We start from the raw sequence: 14,270 nt of genomic DNA, 5'->3' as shown, positions 1-14,270 counted from the left end.
AGTGTACAGAATGAAGAGAAAAGGAGACAGGACTGTTTCTTGTGGTGTTCCAGTGTTGCTCACATTCATATCAAAAACACAGTAATTAAGTCTCACAAACTGCAGTCTACCAAACAGATAGTCCATTATCCAGGGTACCATGGGCCTCATCCACCTGCATATCTCTGAGTTTATCCCTTAACAGGGATGGCTGGATGGTATTGAAGGTGCTAGAGAAATAAAAAACAGAATCCTCCTGCTGCTGCCAGTCTCGTCAAGGTGAGAAAGAGCTTTTTTGGAGCAGATGAATAATGGCATCCTCCACTCCATTCTTTGTCCAATAGGAAAACTGCATTAGGTCCAGGTGGTCTGCCACAAGAGGAGTCATATAGTCCAGGACCATTCTCTCAAGTGTCAACAATTGTGAGATGTAAGTGCCACTGGACTGTGGTCATTAGGTGAAGAATAGGAGCAATGCAGGATGTTTTAGCCAACTCAGTGACTACCTCCCAGCACAGTTTACTTTTCTTGAGAGCAAATAATGTGCTTTCAGACAGAGTTGGTTATGCACAAATGATTTACAGCAGTCTCTGTCATTTTTTTCCATTTTGTCATTCTGTTGTGGTATGTAAAACACAAGACAGCAGACATTCAATCCTACAACTTATGATATTTTGTGAGGGAGAGATGCAGACGAGTTGAAGTGAGTTGCTAGGTACGTCAAACTACACAACCAGTTATCACAGGAGGGTGCGGTGACTGCTCCACAATTCGCCAAGACTATGTAAATAAAGTCTGAAACTGAAAATCATTGGAAAATTTGTGTAATGTGACAGCGTCACTCCAATTTGAGGAGGTACAATAAGAAACAGCCTAGTAAACCCTCTCTCTCCTGGATGGCAAACCCATTTATAAACATGAAAATTCTTTATTTTTTACTTTACCTCAGAGACACTTACTAATCGTGTGACAACATTGGCTATGCTTTGTAGATACAAAATATCTTAACTTCATATTGTATGGGTTTTTTATTATTTGTCTATGCTACTCAGAAAGCCAGCAAGTTTAAATAACACTTAATTCGTCTGAGGCTAAAAGAGAGGCGTTTTTCCACTATCAAGGTCAAATTTATTGTCATGAGTACAATGAAATTCCTAGTTTATGTCTCCTTAGTCTGTTATACAACACAAACACCCACAAAAGTATATTGTTCATGGAATGTTACACATTCAATAGCAGATCAGGCACTTTTTTTGGCTTTTTTTCTCCATTTATTTGTTTGTTTGTTGTCTCATGAAGCTGACAATGTCAAGTGTTCCTTAATTCTGAAATGGTTTTGGGTTTGGACACAAGGTTGGCACCAACCCTAAATAGGGTTCTGGTCCATGTCAGAGCACACTCATGAACATACCTACACTCACTCATACTGGGCCACCTACATTTTTGTAATAAGGAATAAAAAACTGGTGGAGAGCCTCATGCAGATACCCATGACACTCAAAGTGTGAGGCCTTCCACTGCAGCACCTCAACATCATTAGATTTCTTTCTACTCCGGTTTATTGTTAGGGGAGTGACAAAACTTCTCGCAGATCATGCAGTAAGGCCTTCTCTATGGTTTTGTTTTTATCACTTTCCTATGTACTCTTTTCTAGAAGTCTCCCTGTCACAACCACTGAGGCATTTTTTTATTATTGTAGGTTTAAAAAATATGGATAGGCTGAATATAATACTATGATCATGGGTGTAATTCTGTTTAGCAATGCAAATGGGATGCAGAGAAACATCTACTGTATTTGGTTACTGTGATGTGATAAGTATTGTCATAATTTCCTGACAATGTATTACACATGTACAGGTTTCATATGTTTTCTCAGTTTTCTGATAAGCCTAGTCTCAGGACATCCTGTCTTATGATCGCACTTTACCCCAACCCACTGCATAGCCCAGTCTACAATCGCCTGTTGTCAATAATCTTGGAAGATTTCTTAGTAATTGCAAACTTGTGGTACTGTACATAGTACAGTTTAGAGTGAGGATCACCAAGAAGGAGGATTATATATTACACAATACTGATTGATACAAAGTTGATGGATCAATATATTATTGCTAAAATTTGAGTGATTATTATGTTTCTTGCATTCTGTCTTCTCTTGTTTAATGCAATAGCTGCTCCCACCTACTGAGAAAGCACAACCAAAGAAGACTCCGCCAGTACAAGTGCTGGAGTATGGAGAAGCCACGGCTAAGTTCAGCTTCACTGGAGACACGCCTGTAGAAATGTCCTTCCGCAAGGTACAAATACTTGCTACTTCAATGCTGTTCACTAGCACAATTCTAAAAGAAATGTTACACAACAGTGTAGTCTCCACAGTTAGATGGTTATACCTGGCAGCACATTTATCACTGTCATTTTATACTCTCCTTCATAAGGAAGAATGTTTTGATGAATAATAATTCTTGCAAGTGTATAATCCTCTGCCATAACAAGTAGTTTTATTGTGAATATTTTTATTTAACTTGAAATGCACTGTACTTTGTGAGATTTTGTTGTTTAGTTAGATAAAGTATGAATGAATTTCTACCAACAGGGAGAGAGGATCACATTGATCCGAAGAGTGGACGAAAACTGGTATGAGGGCAAAATCTCAGGAACTAATAGGCAGGGAATTTTCCCAGTGACATACGTTGATGTGATAAAGAGACCACGCGTGAAAAATTCTTTGGAGTATCCAGATCCACCAATGAGCCGCTCTCCAAACCGCAGCTCCACTGCATCACCACAGGTAATTGGACACTTGCTGACTCCATAATGCTGCCTGAGTAGTTCTGTTGCAGCATTTAAGTTATAAATTGTTCCACTTGTAATATTTTTATAATGGTAATACCCAGTTTAATATAGTGGTGTTACAGTAATTAAATGTAATTTACGAAGTGCAGTGTTCTACTGTGTTCTATCTGTTCTGCTGTGGATAATGTGGAAGTTGGACTGAGTTAACAAATCAATTAAAATCTGCGTAATTTTTTTAATAGACAAGTATTCAAAATATTTGCATACTGAGAGGTACTTTTGTATGTTTACATAAGTGTAATTTTCAGCCTGGAATCACTTAAATATAAAATTCTGAAGCTTCACTGTTTTGTCTTGGTAGGGTCCCATTTGACTCTGCTTTCCCGTTTTGTACCCTTTATTGTGTAGACTTTATCAGAATGCCTCAAATCCCGTAGACTTGTAAGGTATTCTACTTTAGCACTTCTCCACCTCCCCTTCTACATCTATAACCTCAGGCACATTGCACATTCTAATAATGTATTGATCTATTCTAATAATTATTTATAATATTCATAAAATAATAATAATGAAGCAAAATACATGTGAGTATTGCCAACCATACAATCTGATGAATGTTAGATGTGTAGTTTGAGGCGGCCCACAGACTTGTAGTTACTCAAATGTCTTCTGTCAAATCATCATTTCTAGTCAGCTTTCCTCAGGACAAGCCACATGCCTGTCTCAATATGGCTGCTGAGTTGTACTTCTCATTGTGTTCTCTTCATGGCCATTGCGTGTGTGAGAGAGTGGTAGTGGATGGGGGTAATGCAACCAACTTTATACATTCCTGTCTAAGTCCTTCGGCCAATAGAACATTGTGGTGCAGAATGCCCTAAGATTCAAAACCAATCCCCTAACAGCCATACTTCACCCCAATGGGTGGACACGCTGCCTTTTCACACCTGCCCTCAAGTAGTGGATACCATTTGTTTAGCTGATACTTGCCAGCTTCCTGCAGGGGATGCCTCATAGAATGTCCTACACAGAATCCCCTTTGGCAAACCTGTGTGAGGCACCCCCCCACTCCCAACCCTGCAATAAATGTCACATCCTGAGTCAGTCCTAAAGACTCAGGAGTTGGTTAGTTAGACATGAAAGTGCACCAACCCTAACGAAACAATAAAATTGCAATTATGCCACCACCACTGAGCCCAAAGGAAGAAAACAACCCTGGACATGGCAACGGCCCATCACAGGGCCCAATCCCACTCACACCCAAACTACAGCCAATCTGGAATCACCAGTTAACCTAAGCTATATGTCTTTGGTGTTGTTGAGGGAAAAAAACTGCCACATAGCTACAGCTCTAGCCACTGAGCTACCATGCCAGTCAGCATGGAATTTACATTTTTAAAGATGCATAACAATTGCTACATAATCTCTGTAATATTTACCTGCCTACGTTAGACATCTAACTGCATTATTTGTAGGTGAGTTTTTTTTCTGTGCTTTTTATTAATAAAGTTTTAAACCAAAATATTTCTAGGACTTAGATTGTTTTGTATGCTAACGTGTGCGATACATACTACCATGTATGCAAAAACTGCAAAAAGCACTAGCCAAGGGTAAGCAGGGAGTCCGTTCTTTTTTCTTTGCTGTCTATTCCTGTCACACTCGCTTCTTCCAGGAACTCTCCTACATACATAATACATATGGACAGATTTAACAGTGGAGTGGTTTTCTTTTCAGATGCTTTCCTTATGTTTTGGCTGTTTTGTCAAAAGCTATGTAAGTTCATTGGTTTCAATGTTTTTAGTATGTCTTCTATTTGAAAGACAAAAATGCACTGAAATGAAAAGTAATGATAAACGACTTTAACAGTAAGTATTTGGCACCCTTTCCCATAGAGGCCCCTTGGGATAGATTTTTTTAGCAGGTTTGTACATACTGTAAACACATTCACTTTGTTAACATTGCTTGCTCTTAGTACACTGCACTCCTACAGTCCTGTCTAAGATACTTTATGTATTTCTTTCATTCATGGTGTTAGCTTTGAATAGGCTTCTCTAAGACATAAATATTCCTGTTTTTGTGCCACACTACAAAGTTTTACCTTGCCTTTTAGGATTTATGATGTGCTTTCTTTTCCAAAATGGCTGTATTATTAAACTTTTACATGGAACAGATCTGTGGAGAGCCTGAGCTCTAAGTTACAATTTGATGAACTGTCCAGGTCTTTCATAGTTTTAATTGGCCTTTTGATTGTATGCTGTCTGTCTTTCATAATGGGTTGACCTAAGCCAATTGTGAGTGGTATCATATACTGCCCACCACGGAGTCTGTTTTTCATTCTCTACTCCCTAACTTTACTCTTCTGTGACATACTACAGTATATCTTTTAGTTGTATCCTTGATTAACCTGTCAGCTCAAATTTAAGTCAGGTTTATTTTCTAATACATACCATGCAAACCATTCACACTTGCACTTGACAGAGGGTCTAGCTCAGCAGATTATTTAGCTACATGTACATATGGTATCTGTGGTACACTACTGACAGATGTTTCATAAACAAACGTTTGTTTTCTGAGCAGCACCATTTGATGAATGTAGCAAAATGGTCCTCCTCCAACTTTCCAAAGCTCCGTTATCACTACATCACCATATATAATTTTGTTTGTGAATTACCTGATTCAAATGACATACATGTAATATAAAATGCAAAAAGCTAAAGGGGAGATGTTTGTTAAAAAGAAAATATTTTAAATCCGCTTAAAAGTGAGTTAGGACATGGAGTTTACACATTATCTCTACATCTGTGTAGGTAATCCTCTGGGTACGTCAGTTTTCTGTCTGTGTGCCCAAACACTTGCAGGTTAGGGTAACTGGTGATTCATAATCGGCCCAGTGTCATTGGGAGGGTGCGTGTGTGTAACTCTGTGCTGCTGAGACAGGCTTTGGCCATCCAAGAATTGCAGTAAGTGAGTTTCAGAATATATAGTAAATTGTAATGTATATGGTGCCCTCCATAATGCGGTGACCGTATACAAATGACAACACTTCTTGTACAAGTATGCAAATCCCCTTGAATGAAAGTCTGCAGTGTGCACTTTAATCACGATGTCTGAATTGTTTTATTTGTAATTTTAAACTGTGGAGCAGGGGGGTAAATCAAGGACAAATGTGTGTTTGTCCCAAACATTATGGAGGGCAATGTATAAATAGCCCTTCAAATCAGACTTTTCAGAAGATAGCATCCCTGGTTTGTTAAAAATGAGGCCAACAAACAGCACAGTGAACTGACTCCCTGAACAGCCTTGTGTTACCCATCATCACTATACACACATTTCTGAGGTTACAATGTTTCCTGTGAATTTAAGTGTCATCTGTTACAATCATCCAACAGTCTTTGGATTCACTTTTGCGTTGGTTCAGTCTCAGGCCTCTGATCTTACAAAAAGTTGTGCTAAGCTTTGTTTTTAGGGCCATCTGTTCATGCTGGAAATTTTCACAATTACTTGGTTGAAAATGAAAGTGTGACATTAGGCATTAGTTAGGTGTAGAATAGTTGAAAACTTAAAAAGATGTTTTTTAATATGAAAAGAGGACATTTGTAGTGCCCAGTGCTAAAGTGTTAAGCTCATTAAGTGTTATTGCAAACAATGGTGTCAAAATGTTTGATTAAGATTTTCACTGTTTGCATTTTAATTGATTTGTTTCTTTCTGGTTCACTTCCATTTGCTTTCTTTTACTGAAGATGGAGTAGGTTGTGTATATCACAGTAAGCAAACGCCATTTAAAAGTATTGACGTTCCATGTTGTCACACAACAGAATGTGAAAGGATATTTATAGGTACGGTGTCAGTATTATGTTCTGTACTTCAGCTCCTTAAGAATAAATTGTTTTAATCAACAGAACTCTTTATTTTGTGTTATTATCAATGGTATGTTAATAGGTGTAAGACTACATTGTATATAATGAGGTAAATATACATCTAAACAAACTGAAGCTAGATATAATATGTCTTTTAATTAAAGCACAAACATCATGTGTACTGCAGGCCAGTTAAAATGATCAGCATTTCTTGTTTTTTCTAAGCTTAAGATTCCTTCTGTTGTAGTTTTAATGCTTTAGTGTGATTGATTGGTTTGAAGTAAGTATCTGTCTTCCTGTAAGGCTAGTATATAAAGCACCATCTGTAAGATATCAAGGATCCATGTTCTCACTACGTCTCTCCTTCCTTCTTGAGTTAGTGACGTTTCTGGCCATGTTCTAAACCTGTGCTGTGTATAATAGGCCACCTATAATTCCTGATTGTATTCCATTGCAAGATACATGGTTGACCACAGCATGATACAGATATGAGCATTGTTTCATTGAATTATTATTGATTTTTGTCGTAATTTGGAATATATTCATAGCCCATAAAACAGAATGGCACATTTTACAAATGTTTTTCTGATTCTTTGAACTGAAAGTTGACAGGGGGACTTTTCTACTGAAGAACACGACAAACTGCCAGAAACCCTAAATTTGAATCACATGGTTACATTCTACTAATTGATCAACTAGTTATGTGTTGAAAACGGACTCAAATTTACTCAGATCTCCAGTCCGCAAGGCAGTAGAGAATGATGGCAGCAACGGTATCTACTTCTGCACCCTTAGACCATTGTGCTACACCCTACTGCTGTCATTGCACTTTTTCCCCGACTCCTCACAGCTCATACTTTGCAGTTTGCCTAATTCAATGAAGCACCTTTGATAAAAACCTTAGTAACAAGGTAATAAAGGTAAATGCAGTACTTAGTAAACCTCATGAGAGAGGGACATGTCCAGATGTCTGCATTTGTATTTACCAATTTAGCTTGTCTTATTACATTAAGGAGCTTCCAATTCAAGACTAATTGCTTTCTGTTTTCCAAATTGTGACTACTGTATCACAGTGAGTTAGTGGTCCAGTCTGAAGTGGCATTCTTTCATTTTGTATAATATTCAAGTTGCAGGAGCAACTTGCCTTCAGATAGTACATTAGAATGAACATCTATAAAGTCCGTCTCTTACAATGAGTCCATTCTGGGTAGTGAATAACCAACCTTGTTAATGATGTTAATTATTTGCCATTAAATGGTCCTTCTGTTTGGTGAGCTGGGAGGAAGGGAGTAGCCCAGGATGGACTGTGGGGGTCTGTTTCCTCATTTGTTGAGCTTTATGTTTTCTCCATTCTTATTCTTTGCTCCTTTTTTATTTTCTCTGACTATTCACATTGTTTTATTTTTATGTTTTCTCTCCTACCCCATCCCCTTTTTCCAGTCTAATTACAGCAGGCTTCTTTCTCCTACTCCCCCTCTTTCATCTGTACGTAGAGCAGTCACCCCTGACGTCCAGGCTATCACTTCAGAGTGGATTTCCCTAACTATGGGGGTATCTTGTGGCAGCCCCTCTGCAGTTACTCCACCTCTGCCACCTCTCCCAGAGGGTTTTTCTGTATGTGGGGATTACCTCTCTCCATCAGCGGCAGCTAGTCCCACACCTTCGGTCAGCATCCCTTACTATAGCCTTTCTGGCAGCTCCACACCACGCTCTGCCACCTCCCCACCTCCACCTTACCCACCACGCCCCTACTCCTTCACACCCAGCATCACCTGCACACCTCCCAAGGGAGAAGAGCATCGGCTTGCCTTTCATTCACCCACTTCCCCATGTCATTCACCAACTGCCATGAGCAGCTCACATACACCCTCTCCTGATTTCACCAAGGCCCCTAGTCCAGAGCTGAAGCTGTTTTCTATTGAGCTTGAAGATGACAAGCTGTGCCAGGAGCTGCTCAATATTGTGCATGGGGAGAGTGCTTCAGGAGGCACGAATCACACACTCAGCATGGCAGGCCCACTGAGTAGCAATGAAAAGGTATCCATAGCATGGTGTGATGGGAGTGCTCCATAGCTGCATGAAGGTGCGGGTCTGCTGTGTCTTTGGGCTACTTTAGGGTGAACTATCTAAATAAGTTTCATTTCATGTCCAAAATCTGAACAGCTATTCTCTGTTCAATGAAAACTGGCCATTGAATTGCATGACTCCACTTGCTGTCTGCATGTGTTTGCTGTGGAAACAAATGACTGTCTGGGAGTCCTACAATGAGTTACTGGGCACCTACACCCCAGCAGCCACTGAAAAGTGAAAAGGCTACTCTGAGGTGGCGTTTCGTTTATGCTCCTTGGTATTTTTCTTAATTTTTTTGTTTTGGTTTTTATTATTTGCTTAATGCTGGAGTTTTAGTTTTTGAAGTATTGCAACTACCTCCATTTTCTGGCATCAGATGTAACTTCTGAAAACATATAAAGTCATCCTTTACCTTTTGCTCTGACGGTTACTGATAGATTGTATTAATCACTAAAACTTATCATGCTTGATTCAAAAATTGCCATATAAGTGGAGTTCATTTTCTATTAATTAGGATGCACTATGTCCAAAAATAATTATCAAACATTGAAAAAAATTGTGGTAATTCCAATAATTTAAGTTATTTTATTTACATGACTATAAGACCATTTTACCCCCCATATTTAAGAAATGAGGAGTCTTCCTAGATGTCTAAAGCTTCACTATACCCAATACAGACCTATAGTACAACCAAACCTTTTTATCATGTTATGGGTTTCTGTGTTTTAATAACCACACTATATTAAAGAATGTACATAAGTTGAATTTTAAAATACTGTATATTGTTCAGACACAGCACTCATTTTTGATAGTTTGACTCATAAGGGGTTTTCCATAATAAATACCCATTATACATCATATATACCAGAAATTAGACAAATCTGTTTAGTACGAATGACTTACACACTTACCATTTTTAATGAACCTACAGTATAGACCAGTTATAACATTATTGGACTACATGCACTGTTTTAAAATAAGAGACACATCATGGATTACAACTGTCAATTGACCCCTGAAATGATGTGAATTTTTCCTAAAAACTGTAAAAACAAAAAAAAAGACTTTTCAGATTGCACATTGTTAAATATTACATACTGTTAACATTTTTTGATGAACCTATAGACCAGTTTTAACATCTTTGAACTACATACACTATTTTGAAAAAAAGAAACACATCAAAACAATAAATGGATTACAGCCATCAATCAATTGAGCCCTGAAATCAGTGTAAATTCTGACTTTTCAGATTGCATAGCAAATGCTTTCAGCTGTATTACTCCGTGTGTACCTGCACTCAAGATACGCCATATGTGCCTAGCATCCACAAGGGAGCACTCACGGTCCAGAATGATGCTACAAAAGGCACTTGAATTGCTTTTACTTAGAAAGAAATAGGCAAGTTGACTGCAAGTTAAATAAAACCACACTTTCATTGGATACATAAAAGTAAAATGCTTCAGGTTAATTAATCTTGATGGGTCTGGGAATTACTTCTTAGGCAAACACATTATGATGGCAAAAATGCTGCCACATTTAGCTTATCTGGTTAGCTCCTTTCAAAATACTGATCAGAAAGACAAGCCGCAAATGATAAGCATTTCCTGTTGCAGAGCAGAAGACACATTCATCTCTCTGAAGTATCTGGTATGCATAGATATTTCTTTGCCAGCTGTTTGATGTATGGAACCTCTCATATTCACACATTTTTTTGAACATAACAGCACATTAGCCAGCTGGCAGTTCTGCCTCTCATTCACACTTTATTATCACTTGGTGGTTGTTCATTTTCACTGACCTGGCAGCATAACATCAGTAAAAATATAACTCACTAAGGACAAGATCATTTCTATTTTGTTACCTTCTTAGTTGTGTGTAATTTGCTTCCAGTGTAGGATTGATCAGGTTAAGCGTAGCCTTCCTGGAACAACACCAAAGTTGTCACTAGAGAGCAGTCATTTACCTTCAGATGGTTATCTTTAAAGTATGCCAGTCTCTGCATCGTAACGCACAGACTGCACAAGCAGGCAGATGAATTTCACCACTAGAAGAAAAAAATACAACAAAACCAACCCTCCGTAATTTATAGAAACACATGGAAAATTCTCTGAGCTTTGAGGAGAAAGAAACCCGTCACCCTTTAAATATATAATGAAAACATATTTTTTTTACTGTTATTAAAGAATGTAAATATTATACCTTTGTGCCTACAGCTTCAGCTTTATGATATTGGAGGCTATCTTTAAAGATTGATTGGTTTAATGTGAATGACTGTGTTGGAAAAAATATCTGGAATGTATTTCTAGAAATAACAGAAAAAAAGAGGAAATCTGAATGGCTGACACTCTAGCAGTACTTTTGCTTGCACCCCCGTAAAGGAAATCAGCTAATGAAAAAGTGGATTACAATTTCTAGTGCTTTTCAGTGGCAAAACACTTAGTGCACCTATTATGGTGCAGCTGGTGTCGTAATGATGTCAATTCTGGACACCTATTACACGGTTCTAGTAGGAACATTCAGGTTTGCAGCCTAAAAGGCCCTTTTTTTCACTCATGCATTTCCTTTGCTGCCAGGAAAAAGAGCCTAATATGGAGTCTCCTTGTGAATGGAAAGACAACAGACATCAGAAGTAGATTCTGTCACCTAATGTGAAAAGAAACAGACTTTTATATAGCCACTTTTAAATGGTGGTCCCAAGCTGCTTTACAGGTAAAGAGCAACTGTTTCCTCTTTCATGTCTGACACCGCAGAGGCACATTTTATACACTGAAATGCCAGCACCTTTCACTCTCCACTTTTTTGAGATGGAACCACACCACAGCGAGGTGTCTGCTCTAAGGTGAGATTTGTCTACTGCTCCTAGCTACCTAGCGAGAAGTGCTGCTTGCTTTATTGTTATTTTTTTGTCTATGCAAAAAGGAGATGCTCTGGATGGTTTTCTTCCTTGGACACTTTGATTGTAGAAGTATTAACAGTAGTATTGTCACATGTACAGAATACAGTGAAATTCTTACTTGAATGTCCAACCAACATGCAACACATCACCATTCTCCAGCATTGTGATAAACAAGAATGAATTAAAATACTGAACTTCATTTTATGTAATAGAAAATCAGGTATTTCATGGAGCATATTCAAGGTCAAAGTCGTGGTCCTTTGCAGTATTCCCCTTTCAGCACGTGTCTGGCTTGTTAAGCTGTGTACCATTTTGTTCTCGTAGAATTTCTTTGAGCAGATCTTACTATTGAATACAGTAGGCAAAGTTGTCTTTGTTAATCACACAGGATTCGTTACTTATATCGCTGGGTAGCAAATGCTGTGAGTGTTAAAAGTAATTTCTCTGGAAAGCTGGTATCATAGAACAGATGGGTAAAGGTAGTGAGTATTCATACTTCAAAAAAAAAGTTTGTGTAATTATTTTTAGCCTATTTTCATTTCTGTGTTTCTTAAGGGACCATCCTCTTCTTGCTGTTAATCACATTCAATAAATCATTCAGTATAATATCCAGTAAAATATGGTCCTTGAAGGGAATTGACATTTCCAGTCTCTTGGTTAAAAGCACACAGTTTATCAACCATTCTTAGCCACTTTGTGTATTTCCATTTGTCACCAGAGACAAGAACTCTGACATATTCTGTTGGACGATTTTAAAACAAATGGCTGTAAAAGACCAAGTCACAAAATTCCCTCTAAGCAGAAGTCCACTATTTTCACCCCTACAGTGTATTTAATGTGAGTGTTGTTTATGTTTTCTGTTAAATAGTGCCATGGATTTGCTGTGTCTTGTCAGTCTGCACACAGAATATTTCCAGAATTAGCTAATTAATTTTGATAACTTTTTTCTGCATTAAAGAGATGGCAAAGTCTACTTCACGTATAGATTTTTTTGTAGTTTGCTAATGAATTCACTTTGTCAACCTGTTGCTGACATTGACACACCTCTGCTTCACCTCAGAAGTTCACTTGTATGAATCACTGAGCCAGAAACCGCAAACCACTAGTCATTAGGGCACAGGATTTAGAATTTACAGTATATTGTCATGTCATGTCATTTTCTTAACCTCTTAATCCAGACCAGGAAGCCTATCCCAGCAAACCCTGAATGGGGCGACAGTCCATCACAGGGCGGACACACGGACACACACACACCGCAAATTCACCTAACCTGCATGTCTTTGGAAATCCACAGAAACTCCACACAGGGAGGACCTGGGACGTGAACCCCGGACTCCTTACTGTCAGGCAGCACTGCTAACCACTGCACTACCCTGCCTCCCCTACAATATATTGTGCTTTATTAGATTTAAAGAGAAAAGCCAAGCAAAATGACTAACTAAAAAGATTACAATATGCAAGCTTTCGAGGCAAGATGTAATGTACTTGGATTTAAAGAAAAGTTCACTAAAGCAAAAAGAAAAAAAGAACTTACTAGCAAGTGTATGAATTGGCAAATTTCTGTTCTTCCTGTTTATAAGTGAAAAGTGTGAGTCAAGCCCATGTATAGCACTGGCATGTCATCGTCTCACAATTACACTTCGTGCAGCGTCTGATGAAATGAACATCTTTAACCTAAAATGTCTCTCGTAGCCTCTTTCTCAGTCCCTTTCCCTCTCTCTTGCTAATTCTCTGTCACTTTCTTGTTCACTCTCTGGTTTACTCTTACTTAATCTTGCTATTTCTTTGTTGTCTCATCTCACCAGCTTTCTCTCACTCTTGTACAATCTCGCGGTCACTAATTCATTGTCCTTCTCTTTCACTCTCACTTTCTTGCCTTCTCTCACTGTTTGAGTCTCACTTAACCTCCTTTTCTCTACCGCACTCCCACTGTCCCTCCAACATTTGAAACTGCTGCTCATTAGGTACAAGTGGCTTTCTCTGGTATACAAAACATGGAATCCTTACTTTATTGTTTTGTATTTTCACTCATGTGTTTAGCTGATAACTACCATAGTTAAAACATGAAAGTTCCAATTTGGTCAATGCACAATGTAATAATCACACATTTCCTATGGATAGGGAAGGAGTTGGAAACCAATGTTGAACCCAGAAACTTGCAAATGTGCCCAAAGACATACTCTAGAAGATACAAATTAATTTAAAGAGTTCTTTATCAGAGCTACAGTGATGGTAGCCTACAGAGAGAAAACAAGTGAAATCCATGCAAAATGAAAACATGAAACTATGCTGATGGATTCCCAGTGCAGGCCTGGCAGTCCTTTGGCCTTGGAGCCCCTCCAGATTTTTGATTTTTTTTCCCAGCTTAATTGGAGTTTCTTGTTTTCCTGTCCTCCCCAAATATTTGACATTACCGTCAGACTTCTCTTTAAAGATTTAAAACCTATTTCTGTGTATAAGGATTCCGCTTCTCTATTAATCTATCATATTTAAGTGTGCAATATGTTTGTTTTTTATCCATTCTTTGCTTGTGACAATTTCCTTGACATCTTTTATAGCACTTCCACCTACATCCTTTGTGTGAAAGGCCAACAGAATTTGATTACAGTACAACTAACTGAATACATCCTACAGAACACTTCTAAAACATATACAAGATTTTAGAAGTATAATTAACTCTC

The 14,270-nt window shown here is 38.2% G+C and overlaps 1 protein-coding gene across 9 annotated transcripts in view; it reads left to right on the top strand.

Moving 5' to 3' along the window:
* The window catches only part of LOC114647307 (sorbin and SH3 domain-containing protein 1), a 155,943-nt gene that overhangs the window by 124,377 nt on the left and 17,296 nt on the right, over nucleotides 1–14,270 (top strand). For all 9 annotated transcript variants that reach the window (XM_051923346.1, XM_051923347.1, XM_051923349.1 and 6 more), the window contains 3 exons: nucleotides 2,148–2,273; nucleotides 2,570–2,764; nucleotides 8,064–8,660. In XM_051923346.1, coding sequence (XP_051779306.1) covers nucleotides 2,148–2,273; nucleotides 2,570–2,764; nucleotides 8,064–8,660 — 918 coding nt within the window. The remainder of the gene's footprint in view (nucleotides 1–2,147; nucleotides 2,274–2,569; nucleotides 2,765–8,063; nucleotides 8,661–14,270) is intronic.

Source organism: Erpetoichthys calabaricus, chromosome 2, assembly GCF_900747795.2.
Source record: "Erpetoichthys calabaricus chromosome 2, fErpCal1.3, whole genome shotgun sequence".
Lineage (NCBI taxonomy): Eukaryota > Metazoa > Chordata > Cladistia > Polypteriformes > Polypteridae > Erpetoichthys > Erpetoichthys calabaricus.
Note: the sequence above shows the minus strand (reverse complement) of the source record. Positions and strands in the feature narration are given on the sequence as shown.